Consider the following 20,845-nt stretch of genomic DNA (forward strand, 5'->3'; position numbering starts at 1 on the left):
TGCACAGCTCTCGACAGGATGTGGCTTGGACTTTCACTGGGCCATTGCAACACCTTTATTCTTTTCTTTTTCAGCCATTCTGGTGTAGATTTGATGGTGATCTTCAGATCATTGTCCAGTTGCATGACCCAATTTTGGCCAAGCCGTTGGACGGATGGCCTCACATTTGACTTTAGAATACTTTGGTATACAGAGGAGTTGATGGTCGACTCAATGACTGTGAGGTGCCCAAGGCCTGTGGGTACAAAACAAGCCAAAAATCATCAGCACTCCAACAGCATGCTTGACTTTTGGTATGAGGTGTTTGTGCTGATATGCTCTTATGGTTTTCACCAAACTTGGCGCTGTGCATTATGGCCAAACATCTCCACTTTGGTCTTGTCTGTCCAAAGGACATTGTTCTAGAAGTCTTATGGTTTGTTAAGAAGCAACTTTGCAAACCTAAGCCGTGCTGCCATGTTTTTTTTTAGAGAAAAGAGGCTTTTTCCTGGAAACCCTTCCAAACATGCCATACTTGTCCTGTCTTTTTCTAATTGTACTGTCTTGAACTTTATCATGTAACATGTTAACTGAGGCCTGTAGAGTCTGAGGTGTAGTTCTTGGATTGTCTGCAATTTCTCTGAGCATTACACGGTCTGATCTTGGGGTGAATTTGCTGGGATGTCCACTCATGGGAAGATTGGTGTCTGTTTTGAATGTCTTCCACTTGTGAATAATCTTCCTCACTGTACAATGATGGACTACAGATAGTTTGGAAATGGGCGTATAACCCTTCCCAGATTGATGGCAGCAACAACTGCATCTCTAAGATCATTGCTGATGTCTTTCCTCCTCGGCATTGTGTTAACACACATCTGTAGGCTCCAGACCAGCAAACTTCAGCTTTTATATCTTACACTTGCTGATGATCAGTTAATCAAACACATTTGATTAGCAGTGCTTGATCGTTACTTACCCTCTTAATTTGTATGTTAACAGTAAGGGTGCCCTAAGTTTGTCATCCATTTTGGCTTTATTTTTGCTAAACAAATAATGACACAGTGTGATATGTCATGAGTTGTTGTTCATCTGAGGTTTTATTTTCCAAAATTTAAGACCTGCATAGGACCAGATGATTTTTTTTTATTATGCCCTAAAACGGAAAACCATAGAATTCAATAGGGTGTCTTAATTTTTTCACATGACTGTATAACAATATTTTTTCTTGTTGAATGTTCTGTTTTACTTTGTAAAGCTGTTAAGAAGCATTAGTGTTTTAATACTGATATATTTGGTACAGCTCTCCTTTTTTTGTTATTATGTGTACATTTGAACTTTTATTAAGCTCACTAAGCTCATTTGAACATGTTTTTTTTCTTCTTCCTCTCTCTCTCTCGTTCACTGCTCAGCCTGTGCCGTTGTCTGCCAATGCTCTTCCTCCTGATGGAACTAACTTCAACTTTAGCATGGAGAACCTGAGTTTTGACTTCAAAGACACTGACATGAAACATCTGTCCATGGAGATTGAAAAAGAAAAGTTAGTGCAGCCCATTTCAGGCATCAGTCCATCCTGATCACAGTCTCTCTGCTGGTGTCACATCTGTCCACACCTTTTGAACCAGTTACATCAACTGAACCGGAATTTGTCCTCTCTGCTGGTGCTCAACTGAGTAGTGGATTAGTTTTTAAGTGATAAGATTCCCTACTGCCTTGTTTTTTTTTTTTTTTTTTTTTACAAAATTTAAAAAAAAATGACCAATGACTTTCAGTTTGACAGTCAATAAGAAGGTGATTTATGAGAATATGGTACTGTGGTTCTTAGAAAATATTGATTGTCCAATTAATCATGATCTTAAAGATCGTTTTCTTAAAAATCAATGCCTGTTCTCATTGCATGAAATACACTACCATTCAAAAGTTTGGGGGCAGTAAATTAATACTTTTATCCAGCATAGATGCACAATAAAGACATTTACAATGTTATAAAAGATTACTATTTAAATAAATGCTGTTATTTTGAGCTTTCTATTGTAAAACGTATCCGGTTTCCACAAAATAGCCTCCAAATGCACATCATCTCAGTATATTTCACTCATGTGGAGGAGTTTTTCATGCTTAATTTGGCCTTAAAACAGATGGAAACCAGGAGAGTAGGTTTGTTACAGGATGTGTCTGTCTTCTTTGGCAGGGTCGAGTATTTGGAGAAGAGCAAACATCTTCAGGAGCAGCTGAATGAACTGAAGACCGAGATTGAGTCATTAAAACTAAAGGACCGAGAAACGCCTCTAGACATCCTACATAATGAGAATGCTGAGAAAGGCACCAGCAAGCAGAGCAACTTTAAAAAGGTGGGTTAAATGCATACTTCACAAAGCCAGACATGTGATACAAGGTTTTAGCTCCAACCAGCTCCAACACACTTGCCTGGAAGTTTCTGGTGAGTCTGAAGACCTTGATTAGCTGGTTTCAGATGTTTAATAAAGGCTGGAGCTAAATTCTGCAGGACAGTAGCCCTCCAAGAGCAGGTTTGGACACCCCTGTTTGAGACTGTTAAAAATGCAAATGAGTTCTGTCTCTATTTTCTTGTTTATTTTGCCTTTCATCACTTTTTTTATTTTTAAATAATAGTGGAGAGACGACAGGAAAGTAGTGGGAAATAGGATTGGGAAATGTTGCGAGCTGTATTTGAACCTTCTCTGCCCGCTTAACAACAGCTGCTGGCTCCAAAGTCCCTGAGCTGTGTTAAGACTCCATATTTTTTTCATATTTGTTATCTGCATGTATGTAGGGTAGTGGTTACACGTCTGGGCTCAGAAGTTAAATACTAAGAAGTTCGTAAAAATGTTCCGAAGTGTAGTTCAGATTACCGTAATAATCATACTAAGAGCAAAGAAAATGGGAGTTCAGCAGTTAGCCGTTGTTTTTGTTTTTTTAATGTTCTGTGTATTATAAATATTTTAAGAGCCTGTTTTATACAAATTTAAACAAGCGGTCAGGGTCGTTTACAGTAATGATCTTTCAGCGCTACATCCTCTAATATTTTTTATCTAGAGCCAAACACGCTTCATTCAAGCCCTTTCCGTTCCCTGTGTGTTGCTTCTCTCTCCCGCTAAAGACATAAAGGGCCATGTTAAGAGCGGCAGATGATAGTTATTTTAACAACAGTAGCAGAAACACGGTGAGCAGCAAAATAGATACTTTTGCTAAAACACTGCAGAAAACGAGAATGCAGCAAATAAAATTATTTTTATCTGTTATACAGATGACAAAAACTTTGAAATTACTAGTTAACTTTGTTTTGTGATCATTATGAGAGTTTTGATTATTAGATTATGTATGTTGTTTGTTTTTAGTGGTTTATTACTTTGAGCAAAATATAAAAATGGTCCATACTTTTCTTAAGAGGTAAACCCTCAGTCCCAAGGCCTTCTATTTGCTATACACGTAGGTGTCTAAATGTAAAAAGAAAAAAAAAAAAAAAAAATAATAGCCTGATAAAACATCTGATCTAACCTTTTTATATTTATATCCAGTTGGGAGAAATATTTATTTATTTATTTATTTTTTATTTTGAGTGTTTAGGATTTTTTCTTTTACAAAGTACTACAGCTGCCCTGGTGAAAATGTATAACCGTTCCATAAAAGTATTGTCCGGACGTCCACTGGGAAGGAAATATAGAGACCGGACCTCTTGGAATTTTTTCTCAAGTTTTGCTTTTAGAACACTGTAAAAAGAAAAAAAGAATCGAAAATGTTTTGTTTTTGGGAGTATAAAATACTTTATTCCTAAGTTGGAAAATAACATGGAAATTGCAGTTAATAAGAATTTTATTCTTAAGAATGTTTCATGAATTTGGCCCTGGACTGGTAACTGAAATGCATTAATTTCAAACTCTGGAAGAGAAACTCTGTGAACTGGAGAGTTAAACAGTTTGTCAGTTTCTTTGGAGTAAAAGATGTCACTTAAAAGTGAAAGAGTTTCTTAAAATCATCATATACTGAAGCAACAAAGACACTGAAGTATTACCTCCTCTTCAGATTTTAATTCTTAAAAAAAATGTAGTCCAACACTCAAATAACTTCAAGTTCCGCATCTTACAACCTACAGAAGTGCTTGTTGCAGCAAGTAGCTCTATAATGTTTCCATATTCTTAATTTTGAAACATTGGAACTTGTGTCTGAGATGGGAAAAATTTTGAAAATGGAAGTGCAGGTTTACTAAACTCTTCTGAAAAGTCTGTGTTGTAGTACCATTTCTCAGAAGGGCTAGTTCCTATGAAATATGATCCTAATCGTACTGTTAGTCATGCCATCGAGCACCGGTAATCCAAAGTTAATTTATTCATCATCTTTCTGAAAGGGTTCAGCTACGTTTTCATCAAGCCTTATGAAATGGTAGATTAAAAGCTCCATTTTAGACATAGAACCCTTTCCTGCAGTGTGTGAAATTGTCTCGTTAGCCCTACGCTAATTGATTCCTGTGTTGTGATCGGTTGTTTGGACGGATGGAGTGCCCTCCGTGTGTTCAGTCATTCTGCCTTGATGTGATTGTCTAATTGAAGCGAAGCTTGAGCAAATCGAGCCAGACACTTTGGGGGAACGGTTTTACAGCTCTCACGCTAATAGCAACTACAAAATCCAACTCTGTCTTACACCCGTTGACAGCTGTTGTTTTCTTAGCCGATGTTGGGCCTGCATTGGAAGCCTGTATCGGGACACTGTCCAACTCATTGTAAATCACTGTTGCTCAGGTAGTTTGAGCACTGGTCCTTGGAACAAGTGACAAGGGTCGCTGGCTTTCCAGGTCACGCTGGTGGAATGATTAATGGCCGTGGCTGTACTTTCTCCATAGCCTGGTGTGTCCTGCTGCTAGCTATAGCCTGAGGGACAGAGATGTAGTGAGAGTGTCTTAATGCACTGACAGTCTCACCTGTTCCCTGAATGTGTTTATGCGGCAATCTATCAAAATCCCCATTGAAGCGGTGGCACGCAAGTGTCCAAGCATTCCTTTGTTAATTGTACTGAATTATGAATAAGTTAAAAGTCGATTAAAGGGGTCCTTGATTATGATTTCACTTTTTAAACTTTAGTTAGTGTATAATGTTGCTCTTTGAGCATAAACAACATCTGCAAAGTTACGACGCTCAAAGTTCAATGCAAAGGGAGATATTTTCTTTTACAGATATTGCTTTTTAAGGACTACAACAAACAGCTGGTAGGGACTGCAACGAGCTTCTTCCCGGGTTGGTGACATCACAAACCCCAAAATTTACATAAACCCTGCCCCCGGGAACACACAACAAAGGGTTTGAGGCCATGTTGGGCTGCTTTAGAGAAGAGGAAGAGTTGTTGCTATGTCGTCATTTTACGCCGGACTGCTTTACAAACGAGGGTCAATTCAACGCTGGATTTGCACAAAAGATGAATATGACGACACATGCTAGTCGATGAGTTGAATCAACTCCACAGCAACTACATAAATTTATCCACTTACCATTCAGAAACGTCCAGTTGCATTCTAAAAGTTGTAACTTCTTCCTGAGTCTCTCCATCAGTGTTCGACTCCGGTTTGAACAATGTAAGGCTGAACACCATTACTGACAATCGTCATTTTGGCAGCGTGAGATTCTCCAGCTTTGTTGTTGTTGAGCAACCGAAACATGAGCTGTTAAAACTCCGCCCTCTTTTGGAAAGCAGGCTGGGAGCAGCAGCTCATTTGCATTTAAAGGGACACACACAAAAATCTTGTGTTTTTGCTCACACCCAAATAGGGGCAAATTTGACAAGCTATAATAAATGATCTGTGGGGTATTTTTAGCTGAAACTTCACAGACACATTCTGGGGACACCAGAGACTTAGATTACATCTTGTGAAAGATGTAGGGTCGTCTTTAACTTGCAGAGACCCCAAGCATTGATATTGATGTATTTTTTTCTCCTTGTGTTTTTTAGCAAGCCATTGATTTTTACATATGTTTACTTATATAAAGGTGACAAAATTTCCAATCATACACTACCATTCAAAAGTTTGGTGGCAGTGTTTTTTTTTTTTTTTTTTTTTAAGAAATCAATGCGATCAAAAGTTACAGTAAATACATTTATAATGTTACAAAAGTTTTCTATTGGTTCGCAATATGATATCAATGAGGAAAAAATTATTTGTGTTGTTTTTCCTGCTTAAAATTGGACACTTTAACTATCAATAAATATTTTTATAAATTTTTAATTTATTTATTTTTTATAAGTTTGTTGCCTCGAGGCAACATTGTACCACAATGGAAAAATTGAAACATTTGGTATTTTCATGTAGAAAAAAAGAAATATATTTATTGAAAACATCAATTTCTTTAACTAGACACTTGAACAAACAAATTTATCCCGTTTTTAATGTATTAAAAGTTTCATATTTAATAAAAAGTAACATTTTATATCCAGCTGTTGCCCTCAGGCAGCATTGTACCATAGTGGAACACAAGTATTACCAAACCATCATATTATTATGTTATTATATCAAGTTATCATATCCATCTTAATCCTCATCTCCATCTTTCTCATCACAGTATGACCCCTCATCATCACCTTCATCAACTGGCTGTGCTACCTGTGTTTTATACCTTTCTGAAGTGCTATAGAAAATGTGCAGATCATAATATATGCAGATATAGTATGTTAATTACTATTCTTATAAGTGCCTTACAAAGTCATGTGAAAATGCAGATATATTTAGATAATTCTAACTCTTTTCCTTACAAATATAATACATTTGTATTCAAACCTATTATGCCTGTATGGCCTTATGCGATTCCATTATGGTACAATGTTGCCTTGAGGCAACACACAGTTTTTTGATATTTTCTCTAAAACATTTGATGATATATAATGTAAAGTTCTTGAAAATACTTCTTTACTTGCCAGTGAAGGTGACTCGTATTTTTTGTGGGTGATTAAATGGATACAAACAAGTGAAAAAAACACTTTTCATTGGAGAAAATATGAAGCCATGTGACATGCTGAAACAAGACACAAAATTTGACCTGTTGGTCATGTTTTGGTTGTTTTTGCACTTTTATTGATTAGTATTTGAGTTATTCTGTCCTGAGATAAGTTTGATCAATCAATTGGTGCCTTATTTTATTAAAAACAAACTAAAATAGACCATGTTGCCTGGAGGCAACACCGTAGAGGATTAAATAATTGCTGTTCTTGGTGAGCATAACATCTTTCAAAAACACAAAAAAGTCTTACAGAATCCAAACTTTTGACTGATAGTGAGTGAACTGTTCTCCAAAAAATATTGTACATATAAGCTGTACTTAAACATGTCTGAATGTCGGTATAAATATTATACCAAATGTCAAACCAAATGGCATCTGTAAAAAATTATACTAAAACTAACTTTACTTTTCTGATCTGGGCTTATATGTTAACCCAAAAAGTCTTAGATTCAGAGAAGCTCTATGAGAGTTGCCCAGTTTCTCTAACAGTGACTGAACTGATTGTTCCTGTAGATAGTGTGCTGGTAGTTGCTTTGGCTAAAACAGTGTCTCCTAAATGACAAATATAAAATGTAATTCCTCAAAGTCATCACCGTGTTCATACTGACAGTGATTAAAATGCTGGAGGACGCAAAGGTTCTGTGCTTTCGCTTGCCAGTAGACATTCATACACGACTGCAGTATCTGGCCGTTATCAGTGGTGGATTACGTGAATTTCACCGTCTGCACTCCTATTGCACTTTTCTGAGGCATTTTTGCAATTACTTCCAACCAATTGGTCTCAAGCCAATATTTAGTGGATGTTTGAAGTCAGTTCTCCTCAAGTTTACACAGTTGTCCTAGCAGAGTAACCACAGACTTTTGTCTTCATTTTTAGTGTATTTATAATGACATTTGATTTATATCTCAAGATGTCTGAAGCATGTGTGGTAACCACTGAGCAGATTGGAGTATTTCAGGGTGAGAGTACTTGTGTGTTCAATCCCTGCAAAATGATTCATTAATGAAGCAGCAATGAACCATTTTCATATAGTATTAATTTCATCATTTTCCCATCTCTGTGCCTCTCTTCCGTCCCTTCTTGTTTGTTTGCACCAGTGTTTCATAAGGGATTCTGTCTTAAAGTGTCTTTAAACATCACCGTCAGTGAGCTCACACAGACTAGTGACAGCTGATCAGAGACACACACTGCTCGCTCTCTTTCACTCTCTCTCTCTCTATGAATTCTGCATGACTCCGAGGTATTGAACGTGTCATACATGTCTAATGTTTCTCATGGCATGAGGATAAATAATTAAAAATTACGCCTACCAAAGTTGAAACAAGAATTAATAGATTTTACCTCATTAAATTTAACATGTTTAATGCACAAACTTTAAATATACACACATTAGTTAGTTATCAGTTAATGCATTAGGTATCATAAACTAACACTGAACAACAATTATTTGTTTTCAGTTTATTAATTAATGTAATCATAAATATACTATTTTTATTGTTCATCCATGTTAGTTATGGAAGCTTAATTTCGCCAAAAATAAAATGGATAATGCGACTTTATCGTTTTGTCTTGCAATGGCTAGTTTATATCTCACATTTCGGGACTTTTGTGACTTTTTGTCTCACAATTTGGACTCTTCTTTGCAATTACGAGGAAAAGAGTCTAAATTGTGAGACAAAAAGTCACAATTACCACATTTATAATTGCATGTTTATATCTCAATTCTGCCTCTTTTTTTTCTTCTTGCAATTCCTAGTTCTCACAATTCTAAGAAACAAAAGTCTGAATTTTGAGATAAAAAGTTGCAGTTACCTTTATTTTTTTAATCTGTGGTAGAAATAAGCTTAGAAATAGTTTGTTCATAATACATATTAGTACATGTAAATTAACATTAAAATGCTGTAAAAGTATTGTTCGTTGTTTTTCATGCTTCTGTGCCTGTTGCATTAACTGATTTTAGTGTATTGAACCTTATTATAAAGTGTTACTGGCTAATTTTAGCAAATAATAAAAAAAATGTGACATTTAATGTTCTGCAATAATTGTGAGGTTTATCAAGCTTATTTTAATCTATTGGCATATTTTATGTAGATAGATCCTTTAGAAATGATTCTAATATGCTAATTTAATATTACTGCTTATTATGTTTTATTATTATCAATGTTGAAAACAGTTGTGCTGCTTAATATTTTTGTGGAAACTGATGCATTTCTTTTGAGGATTCTTTGATGAATAGAAAGTTCAAAAGGATAACATTTATTTGAAATTAAAAACTTTTGTAGCATTACAAATGTCTTTTGATCAATTTAATGCAGAATAAAAGTTTAATAAAAAAAAAAAAAAGAAATAAAAAAAACTTACTGACCCCAAACTTTTGAAAAGTAATGTGTGTGTTTTATTTATATATTTATCTCTTCTTTTTTTTTTTCATATGAAATGAAGAGCATCAGTTTGGAGCTTAGCACAATTCTTTACACTTCTCAATCTTCTTCAATCTGTCTCCACAGCTCACTCTACAGAGCACCAAATCCAGAGTGGCCTTCTTCCAGGAGCTATAGCCATCCAGACAGACTGGACTACAGTGTCTGAATGTGTGAATAATGTCTCGTTGTGTCTTTTTCACATTCCTGAAAGGCTGTGACCCATTCCTATATGATCCTAGCACACTCCGGTGATGAAGAATGTATATGTGGGTAAAGTTTACATTACACTAAGAGGACCAGGACCTCAAGTAAACAGAACTACAGAGGGAGAACATGTTTTTAAAGGGACACACACAGTAACATAAGCTCATTCACATACAGAGTCACACTAAACATAATTTCCCAATATCCCTCTGTCTGCAGGAGGTCAAAACCCCATTATGAAGACACTACGAGTAGCAGTGTACACACTGACTACATATATCTCTGCAGTGCATCTTAAATTCATCTCTCCAGTTGCACAGCAGATATGTCTGTCTCTTTCGATCAATATTTGTCAGAATAATTGGCTAAAGCAGTGGTATTGCACCCTTGTGCCGTATTAAGTTAGGCTTATACATTTTTGGTCTAATATGGAGCTCTCTGGTCATTCATAAAGGCTGAATTAAACCTAATTGTGTTACAGTTTAAAAGAGTTTACTTTCTCTCAGAGGATAGATTAGTACAGGATATTTTAGGGGGAAAAAACATGTGAGAGCACCATGTGGAAAACTATTATTACATATGAAATATTTGGGGATTTTTCTAAAACTGTTTACTTGGCTTGAAATGTTTTACAATGTTTTAAAAAAAAATTGAATATATTTTTGAAAATGTTTTTGTGCAGATAAATAAATGAATAGAAATTATCTTAAATATTCTGTGGCTGTTCTTTTTTTTAATTTTTTGATGAATTACTGATGTTCACACTTTGCTTTGAACATCCCCCTAGCCCTTAGTATTACACTTTAGTGTGCAACTTGACCCACACTGATTGTGCCACAGGCATGATTGAAATAATGTGCGTATTACTTTTTTAGTGATCAGATGTACAATTTTCACCTGGCAGGCTATAAAACGAGCAAAAAAAAAAAAAAAAAAAAAAACCCTGCAATTTCTCCATAAGCATGGCTCAGTATAGAGCATACAGCAACCGCCCACTTCATCAGCAGTCTTGGTTCCATAAATATTTTCCCCCATTCATATTCCTCATAGGGATTTCAAAAATATATATTAAAAATATTAAATATTATTTTTTTTTTTTAAAACCAATTTTAATCCTTTGAAAATCTGAGAAAAAGACAAAATTGTACTTTGTTTTCTTGATTAAATGAATGGTACAGCCCATGAAGCACTATGATCAGTAACACTTTTACAATAAGGTTTCATTAGTAAACATTAGTAAACTACTTTAGTTAACATGAACTAAGAATGAACAATACCTCTACAGTATTTAATAATCTTAAGGTCACACTTGAGTTTAGGGTCCAATTCTCATTATTAACTAACTATTAACTACAACTTTTGCCTCAAACTCCTAATTACTGCTTATTAACAGTTAGTAAGATAGTTATTACATTTAGGTATTGGGTAGGAATTGGTATAGGATTAGGAAAGTAGAATATGGTCATGCAGAATAAGGTATCAATATGTGCTTTATAAGTACTAATAAACAGCTAATATCCTAGTAATATGCATGCTAATAAGAAACTAGTTAATAGTGAGAATTAGACTCTAAACTAAAGTGTTACCAATCTTAGTTAATGTTAATTTCAACATTTAGTAGTACATTATGGAAATCAAATGTTGTATTGGTTAACATTAGTTAATACACTGAACTAACATGAACAAACAATGAACAACTGGATTTTTATTAACTAACATTAACAAAGATTAATAAAAACTGTAACAAATGTATTGTTCATGGTTAGTTCATGTTAGTTAATACATTAACTAATGTTAACGAATGAGACCTTATTGTAAAGTGTTACTGAAGGTAAAAAAAAAAAAAAATGGTTTATTTCAAAGTAACCTATGAATTATAATACGAATATATAGACTTCAGCATTTCAGCTATTCAGCTGTTTTAAAAATGAAATCTGAAGTGGCTTCAATATCATCACTTAACAACTTCAGAGCGCATGGTAGATCATTCGTGAAGGGTTTATAACTTATTGTTAAAAATCAATTTCTCTATGGAGAAAGTGAATGAGATTTTTACTCTCAGAACACGACTGTTAAGCTCCATTGTGTTTTAGAGTGTTTTGTGTTTATGTGTGTATGTTTGAAAGGACAGCGATTTATTGAGAACAGCAACATGGCAGCCTGTTTCATCTTCTGAAGAATGTTACACAAGGTAAATCAATATAATCGGCCTAAAATGAACAATTTGTATTTGTTACATGAAAGCTTCAACCGTCTCATTTATAGCATGAAGGATTAGTCAGTAAATTAGAATTCAGTTTCTCAATTAATTTGTTACTTTAATAGCTCATTAAACTCAAAGCACTTTGTAATAAATATACTGTGGTTTCATGTGCAAATACACTTTGTCATTTAAATCAGTGCATTTTAAGCTACTGTTGTTTTTCCCGATATTTTTTTTTCCCCAATTTGTTACCAATCAAGACTTTGCTGGACAGATGTCTAAGCGTTTTGCTTCATGAATCATACTTGCCATAATCCTCATTATCATTATCACAGCCTGAGACACCTACCCACCATCACTCATCAGTTTCTGCCCTTCCTCAACACATTGTCTGCATGTCTGGACAGATGACAGCTTGATTGACAGCTTTTTCGAGGAATATTGACAGGCTGTCGCAGTTGAGAGAGGGATGTGCCTTAGGAGGTGACCGTGTCACTATGCGTCCCATCAGTCCTTGGGGTGGCAGAAGGAGGCCTTGGGAGATAAAACTGCATCTGTAGGTGGTACCAAGGTGAAAAGAAGAATAGCTACTTTACTGATGGTGAGAAAATCAGAGGCAGTGATAATCAATAACAACTTTTTGCCTTGGGAATTTATTATAGTTTTGATTGCAGCTTACTTGGATTACACAGATCACGTGCAATTTGATTGCCCAGGCTGTTCTCTGAGGGCAAGCTTTGTTTCTGATCTCTGGAAACCCTGGATTTAAAGGTGAAATATGTTTTTTGTTTTATATTAAAATGCTTTCTCATATTGCAGTTTTACATTAAGAGTCATTAATAAGCTGTAGGTTGACAGCACTCCACCTGACCTGCAGAGGGCAGCACCAAGTTAAAGGGTTAGTTCACCCAAAAATGAAATTTCTGTCATTAATTACTCACCCTTATGTCTTTCCACACCCATGAGACCTTTGTTCTTCTTCAGAACACAAATTAAGATATTTTTGATAAAATCTGATGGATCAGTGAGGCCTCCATTGCCAGCAGGATAATTAACACTTTCAGATGCCCAGAAAGTTACTAAAGACATATTTAGTACAGTTCATGTGACTGCAGTGGTTCAACCTTAATGTTATGAAGCGACGAGAATCCTTTTTGTGCACCAAAAAAACAAAATAACGACTTTATTCAACAATATCTAGTGATTTCAAAACACTGCTTCATGAAGTGTCAAAGCTTTACGAATCTTTTGTTTCGAATCAGTAGTTCGGAGCGTGTATCAAACTGCCAAAGTCACGCCTCCCAGTGGTGAACCATTGAAATTTCAAAACGTTTATGATGTAACGAAGCCTCGTTTACTGAAATCACGCGTCTTTGGCGTTCCGAACCACTGATTCGAAACAAAAGATTCCTAAAGCTTCGAAGCTTCATGAAGCAGTGAAAAAAAAAAAAAAAGATTTTATTGTAACCAAGCCCATGATAATGACCACCTACTTCATCATTGCAACTTTGGCCCCACCCACTGTAGAATTAGTGAGATGACGAGAAGAGAAGAGCACAGGATCACTCGCTGGGCTAAAAATAACATTATCTTCTAAAGGATCCTAATGCTAGGAATATGGTTATTTATTTTCAACAATGTGAATGTCTCAGTTGAGCTTTATTTATTTGTATTTAGTACATTTCACTGTGGATTTTTTGGTAAAGCAATCACATTTTGGAGCAGGCTTTGCAAACAGACTGTTACTATATGGACTTGACAGTAATGCAACAACATGTAAGTAACTGTGTTAAATCTAATCCCTGATCTGTGACCAGTGAATTCTGATTTGTAATGATTCATGTACAGTCAGATGTTCTTTGTCTGTCAGTAAATCAAACCAGTGACTAAGCAGTCAACTTCACATTGTCTCTCTTAGTAGGATGAAAATGATCTGTTATTTAAAATGTGATTAAATTATATATAGAACACGATCAAAGAACGCTCCCTTTACAATCCCTAGAGCTGTCAATCAAACAGCGTGTGCTGGAGCTGACAATCAAACATTGAAGTTTATCAGTGACTGAGTTCTGAAAAACTCCCGTTATAATAAATCTCTTATTTACATCCCGTTTGCACTGTTAGTTATGATGAAAGCATTCGTTAGTGTGCAGAAATCGAGTTGCAATGACAAGATCCCTGCATTCATGTGCTCAACTTGTCTGTGATCGGCTACAATGTTCATCACTGCGACCTTTCATGCCACGATCTAAATATAAAACCATAGATCTAAATGCAATGCTATAATCAACACTTTTCACGATTAGTTAACCTTTAAAGCTGTTATAGTAAAAACACACTAAAAGTTTCTGAGAGTTCCGCTGTTCCATGTGTAATACTTTCATATGCAAAGATGTTAGCCAATCACAGCAGTGGGCGTTTACACTGAAGTCTCACAGCAGACACGCCCCTTAAAACAGAGCGTTATGACAATTTTTGATGTAAAAATCATACTAACATTATAAGAGCACCCCAGGAAACATTATAAAACAATAAAACAATGCAGTTCATGAGCTCTTTAACACTGCTTATAATGCTATAAAAATCACTTTTATTAATTCTTATGTTAAAAACTGTATTGTTTGAGCTGTAAAGTTGTTTTCATTCTTGTCAAATCCCGTTAACACATATATTTCATGTCTTTTGACTATACTGTTGAAACGGTATTTTTTAATGTTTACAAATTGACCTCATTCACTTCTATTGTAAGTGTCTTATAAGTGGATATTGACTTTTTTTTGGTAATTAGTATTATGCAATAAGCTGTTGATTGAGCTTAACTTGAACTTGCACTTTGAGCTTTAGTAACCACCTAAACTCACAGCACCTCAGCATATAGAAAGGAATATATTACAACTTAAAACTAATCAACTCAAGGCTTAACCTTGAAACTTCAAATCTCTTTTCAAAAGATTTTAAACTTCAGGAACACTCCAACTTATTCTTTTTGGTGCTGCTAAGGGTGCAGAAATTACACAATTTACCTTTAATCTTCATAAAATGTTATATAAAATATACTTCACCCTTTGTCATTGAGATACCATGGGCTGAATGGATTGCTGATTGGATGTCAGCGCTTGTTTTTCACGTAGCTGGTTCTCCACGTTACCTGAGATGCTAATAAATGACATTGAGTTCAGTGATTCATTTCTCTGCTTAAATCGCTTTAATAGGCTTCAGGTGACTTACAAATACCCCTTGACAGGATGGAAGAAAGCAGTGGGAGAGTTTGTGTGTGTGTGTGTGTGTGTGTGTGTGGTGTGTGTGTGTAATTATGCTTTGCCCTCACGTCCATGCAACGCCTGCTTTGTTTTGTGTTTGCGTCATTGGATATAACAGTAGGACATAACTGTTATCTCAAAGGACTGCCTGCAAAAATCACTACAAGCCTTTTAGATGATGATCAATGGGGAGCATCGAGCCTGGGCACACACTCACACACTCTATAAATTTATGCAAATCATATCCATGCGACAGAATATGTTTGAATGTGGTGTGTGTTGAAATGTCAAGGGGTGTATAATCAGTTTAGCTCTTTTGTTCTCGCTCGCGTCCTGTTTATTGTACCATTTATACCACACTGTGGTTGAAGGCTTGATTCTGATTGGCTGACAGATGTCTTGATTAATGTTGTGTAACTGCACTGCTATGAACTGGTCAACCACATGATGGTTCTAGATCAAATCGCTGAATTCTTTGCAAATTGATGCTCAGTTTATATAAATAAATTAGGCAAAGGTGCAACTGTTTACTCAGAAATGAGCATTCCTAACATTTATAATTGACTTTCTTCTATGGAACAGAAGTTTTGTTTTTTGCTTTGTTTTTTGTCCTTACAATGAAAGTTAGTGGGGTCCAATGCTGTTTGGACCCTTATGTACATTTTAGAGGGTTAGTTCACCCCAAAATTAAAATTCTGTCATTAATTACTCACCCTCATGTCTTTCCAAATTTGTAAGACTTTTGTTCATCTTCAGAACACAAACCTTTTGATGAAAATCTAACCGCTTTCTGTCCCTCCATTGATAGCCTACGCAGCTGACACTTTGACGCTTCAAAAAGTTCATAAAGAAACAGAAAGCTTTCAAATTTCATCAAAAAGATCTGAAGGTGAACGAAAGTCCTACGGATTTGGAACAACATGAGGGTGAGTAATTAATGATAGAATTTTCATTTTTGGGTGAACTAACCCTTTAAAGGTTTGGAACGAAGATATGAGGTGAACAATCCCTTGAAGTTAAAATCCAAGTGACTGTTTCAAACTAGTAACAGCAACTTGGCTGTTTCTAAGCAGGCATTTTGTCTGTGTTGTAAATAAGTAGTTTTAGGGACATGAAAAATGTCTTGAAATGAACAATTGCATCCATGGTATGTGGTAACTGTAAGTAAAATTTCTGATTCCAGACCTGTGAATTATTGAAAATGAATGCACTTTTGAGGTGTGACTGCATAACGTTGTGTCCACATTACCGCCTCGGGGTGTGCATTAATTTTCAATATTTCAACGTTCCGTCGTCAGTTTATTTCTTACTTATGTTGCAGGTCGTCTTGTTTCTGCAGTCATGAGTCAATTGAGACGCCTGTATGTGATTCTGATGACCTGTTGTTCACCCTTAACTTGTGTGATCATTGGTCACATACACACTGGAAAGCTTTGGGAGTGAGACTCACATTTAGTTGCAGAATTTTCCATGACCGATATTCTTTCTTGTATCATTTGTTGTCTTTATTGTTCATCTTTATGGTAGCTGTTATTGTTATGTGTATACATACAGTGCATTTATAGAACATAGTTTATTATATAATTTAATAGAATCATGATTTTCTAGGTAATCTTAAATGCATAATTAATGGAAGAAATAATAACTAATTAGGTATTTGGTTTACTATAACTACACTACACTCTAAAAAAATTCTGGGTTAAAAACAACTCAGTTTGGGTTGAAAATGGACAAACCCAGCAATTGGGTTGTTTAACCCAGCGGTTGGGTTAAATGTTTGCCCAACATGCCAGGTAGTTTTATTTAACCCAACTATTGTTTAAAAATTACTATATGCCTGTCTTAAAATGAACCCTAAATATGTTGGAAATTAAAAATAAGACAAATAATTACTAGAGGCATCAATAATAATCAAAAGGTGAATATTTAATAAATTTTTGTTTAATTATTATTCATTATACTTATTAATAAATGTTAATTTCCAACATACTTTGGTTCAATTTAAGCAAGCAATACAGTAATTTTTAAACAATATAGTTAAGTTAATTAAAACTACCCAGCAGGTTGGGCAAACATTTAACCCAACCGCTGGGTTAAAACAACCCAATTGCTGGGGTTGTCCATTTTCAATCCAATTTAGGTTGTTTTTAACCCAGCATTTTTAGTGTACTGTTCAAAAGTTTGGGTTAAGTATGTTTTTTTTTTTTTTTTTTTTTTTTTTTAAGAAAAATTGATTAATAGTGACAGTAAAGAAGACATTTATAATATTACAAAGGGTTTCTATTTCAAGTAAATGCTGAACTTTTTCATTTTCTATTCATTAAAGAATCCTGGAAAACAAAAAAAATCATGATTTCCACAAAAAAATTAAGCAGCTTTTCAACCGTTTTTAACATTGATAATGTTTCTTGAAGCAAATCAGCATATTAGAATGATTTCTGAAGGATCATGTGACACTGAAGACTGGAGTAATGATGCTGAAAATTCAGCTTTGCATCACAGGAATAAATTGTATTTTAAAATATATTAATTTATATTTTAAATTGTAATAATTTCACAATATTACTATTTTTACTATAGTATTTATCAAACAAATGCAGTTCTATTAACATGTTTTTTTTCTTTTTTTTTCTTGTAGGATAAAAATGAACTCTCTTTAATTTCATGGGCTGCTGATTGGATCAAAACCAGGACTGCTGTGTGTTTAAACGAGTATGAGAGTGAATTAGTAAATACTTGAAACAATGACAGCATCAAATGATTCATGCAGTGACTCAAGTAGAGCATTTTATAACTGTCTCTTTGTTCCCCTCTCGTATTTTATTATCTTCCCCATCCTCACGTCTTTCCAGTCTAACGTAGTGTCTGTCCGCTGATGGGTGGTGGACCGGAGGGAAGTATTACCTGAGCAAAATCACTCTGCACTCATTAGGCTGTCCAATCACAGCAGGGCAGCCAATCAGTCTATTTTTAGCCCACCGTTTTGCATTCCAGACCATCAATCAAACTCGGACGTGGTCCACGCAGGCGCTTTTGCTAAGCTCTGAACTGTCGCATATTAGAAAAGCCCAGTAAAATCTACTGTACGTTCTGTTGATCTGTCAGTTTATCAGCAGGGGAAATTAATTCATGAGATTTTCATGAGGCAAATGAGATTTAATATGCAGCCCGGTATTTAGCACAGCAAGACTCCTGCAGAGTTTTGAAAATATTTATATAAACTCCACTACGCAGAGAAGTCTTTCTGAATTTTAATTTTTAAAATCTTGTACCTTACAGTTATCTCCATGTCCATTAGTGCACTTCTAATTTCTCATGAATACTTAATTCTAGTAGAGGTTAACTGAGTCCTGCCCTTTGTGTAATAGACTCACTAGCTCACCATATTCTAATTGCTTTTTGGCTTTGCCTAACTTCCTTACATGACCATGATCATCCTTATATAGGAAGGAGGTTGAACAGCAGCGATAGAAACGATATGAATTAGGACAGAACTGTAAGAAAGTAATAAAAATTAAATTTGGATGATGTCACTGTAGTTTTTAAAAGGTTAGTTCACCCAAAAATGAAATTTCTGTCATTAATTACTCACCCTCATGTCGTTCCAAACCCGTAAGAACTTCATTCTTCATCGGAACACATATTAAGATATTTTTGATGAAATCAGAGGTTTATGACTCGTCCATAGACAGCAATTTAACCGACACTTTCAAGGTCCAGAAAGGTATTAAAGACATTGTTAAAACAGTCGACGTGACTGCAGTGGTTCAATCTTAATTTTATGAAGTGACGAGAATACTTTTTGTGTGCAAAAACAAAACAAAAATAATTTATTCAACAATCTCTTCTCTGTGTCATTTTCCTAAGTCGTTTATGTCCAGCGCTTCCAGGTTCTACGTCAGAACGCCGACTTATTATTGGCTGGCTCCTGTGTCAGCATCACACATATGCTGATCAAGTGATCAGCATCTGCCAATTCACTGTGCTTACTGCGGCAGCTACATAAGGATAATGTCTTTAGTACCTTTCTGGACCTTGAAAGTGTTGATTATATTGCTGTCTATGGACGAGTCATAAACCTCTCTGATTTCATCAAAAACATTTTAATTTGTGTTCCAAAGATGAACGAAGGTCTTACAGGTTTAGAACGACATGAGGGTGAGTAATTAATGACAGAAATGTCATTTTTGGGTGAACTAACCCTTTAACTAGGGAAGCTTTGAATGTTGACTTGAATAAGCCTTGCTTGAAAGTTTTGAAAAGTTTTCCATTTTAAAGATTTATATGGTAGATCTTAAAAATCTAAGTGATTTTCATACGCTCTAAAAATGCTAGGTTGTTTCAACCCAAAATTGAGTCAAATATGGACAAACCCAACTGTTGGGTTAAAATTGTAATTTAAAAATTTAACCCAGTGGTTGGGTTTGTCCATTTTTGACCCAAATTTGGGTTGGAGCAGCCCAGCATTTTTTAGTGTATAAACAGCTTAGTGACATACAAATGTTTGTGAATCACTTTAGGTTTTTCTGAATTCATGGAATTAATAGTTTTTATTATTATTATTATTATATTTAATCAATGAGGTTAAATATGTTAAATGCCATCACATTTATTTTCAGTCCATTTTAATCTATATATTTTCTGGTGCCGTATTTCAGTCTTTTCAAAGGATTTTTATATTAATTACTATTTTCTAATATATAAAATATCATATGTGCAAAAAATGTGCAAAATTTTAACAAAATAAGAGAGATCATACAAAATGCATGTAATTTTTTAATTTAGTACTGTCCTGAGTAAGATATTTTACATAAAAGATGTTTACATATAATCCATAAGACAAAAAAATAGCTGAATTTATTAAAATGACCCAGTTCAAAAGTTTGTGAACCATTGATTCTTAATACTGTGTGGTTACCTGGATGATCTACGACTGTTTTTTTGTTTTGTGATGGTTGTTCATGAGTCCCTTGTTTGTCCTGAGCAGTTAAACTGAGCTCTGTTCTTCAGAAAAATCCTCCAGGTCCTGCAGATTCTTCAGTTTTCCAGCATCTTCTAGCATATTTGAACCCTTTCCAGCAGTGACTGAATGATTTTGAGATCCATTTTTTCACACTGAGGACAACTGAGGGACTCAAACACAACTATTAAAAAAGGTTCAAACATTCACTGATGCTCCAAAAGGAAACACGATGCATTAAGAGTCGGGGGGTGAAAACTTTTGAACAGGATGAAGAGGTCCAAATTTTTCTTATTTCTCTTGAATATCATTTTTTTCATTTAGTACTGCGCTTCGGAAGCAACAGAAGATACATTCATGTTTCCCGGAAGACAAATTAAGTACAATTTACCTTGATCTTCAAATTCCAAATGTTTTCATCCCCCATCTATTAATGCATCATGTTTTTTTCTGGAGCATCAGTGAATGTTTGAACCTTTTTTAAAAGTTGTGTTTGAGTCCCTCAATTGTCCTCAGTGTGAAAAGATGGATCTCAAAATCATTCAGTCACTGCTGGAAAGGGTTCAAATATGTAGAAGATGCTGGAAAACTGAAGAATCTGCAGGACCTGGAGGATTTTTCTGAAGAACAGAGCTCAGTTTAACTGCTCAGGACAAACAAGGGACTCATGAACAACCATCACAAAACAAAAAAACAGTCGTAGATCATTCAGGTAACCACACACAGTATTAAGAATCAATGGTTCACATACTTATGAATGGGGTTATTTTAATAAATTCAGCTATTTTTTTGTCTTGTTGATTATATGTAAACATCTTTT

General features: G+C 35.0%; 1 protein-coding gene and 1 long non-coding RNA gene across 3 annotated transcripts in view; both read left to right on the forward strand.

Moving 5' to 3' along the window:
* The window catches only part of nf2a (NF2, moesin-ezrin-radixin like (MERLIN) tumor suppressor a), a 48,751-nt gene extending 38,438 nt beyond the window's left edge, over positions 1-10,313 (forward strand). For both annotated transcript variants that reach the window (XM_051894036.1, XM_051894037.1), the window contains 3 exons: positions 1,389-1,516; positions 2,168-2,327; positions 9,483-10,313. In XM_051894036.1, the coding sequence (XP_051749996.1) occupies positions 1,389-1,516; positions 2,168-2,327; positions 9,483-9,533 (339 nt within the window). In that variant the 3' untranslated portion in view covers positions 9,534-10,313. The remainder of the gene's footprint in view (positions 1-1,388; positions 1,517-2,167; positions 2,328-9,482) is intronic.
* A 787-nt stretch (positions 10,314-11,100) lies between these two features.
* On the forward strand, positions 11,101-18,546 carry LOC127512779 (uncharacterized). Its single transcript, XR_007930257.1, has 4 exons — positions 11,101-11,793; positions 12,141-12,406; positions 12,480-12,576; positions 17,704-18,546. It is a non-coding gene; the product is annotated as an uncharacterized LOC127512779 (long non-coding RNA).
* The last annotated feature ends 2,299 nt before the right edge of the window (positions 18,547-20,845 follow it).

This window comes from Ctenopharyngodon idella, chromosome 5 (genome assembly GCF_019924925.1).
Source record: "Ctenopharyngodon idella isolate HZGC_01 chromosome 5, HZGC01, whole genome shotgun sequence".
Classification (NCBI taxonomy): domain Eukaryota; kingdom Metazoa; phylum Chordata; class Actinopteri; order Cypriniformes; family Xenocyprididae; genus Ctenopharyngodon; species Ctenopharyngodon idella.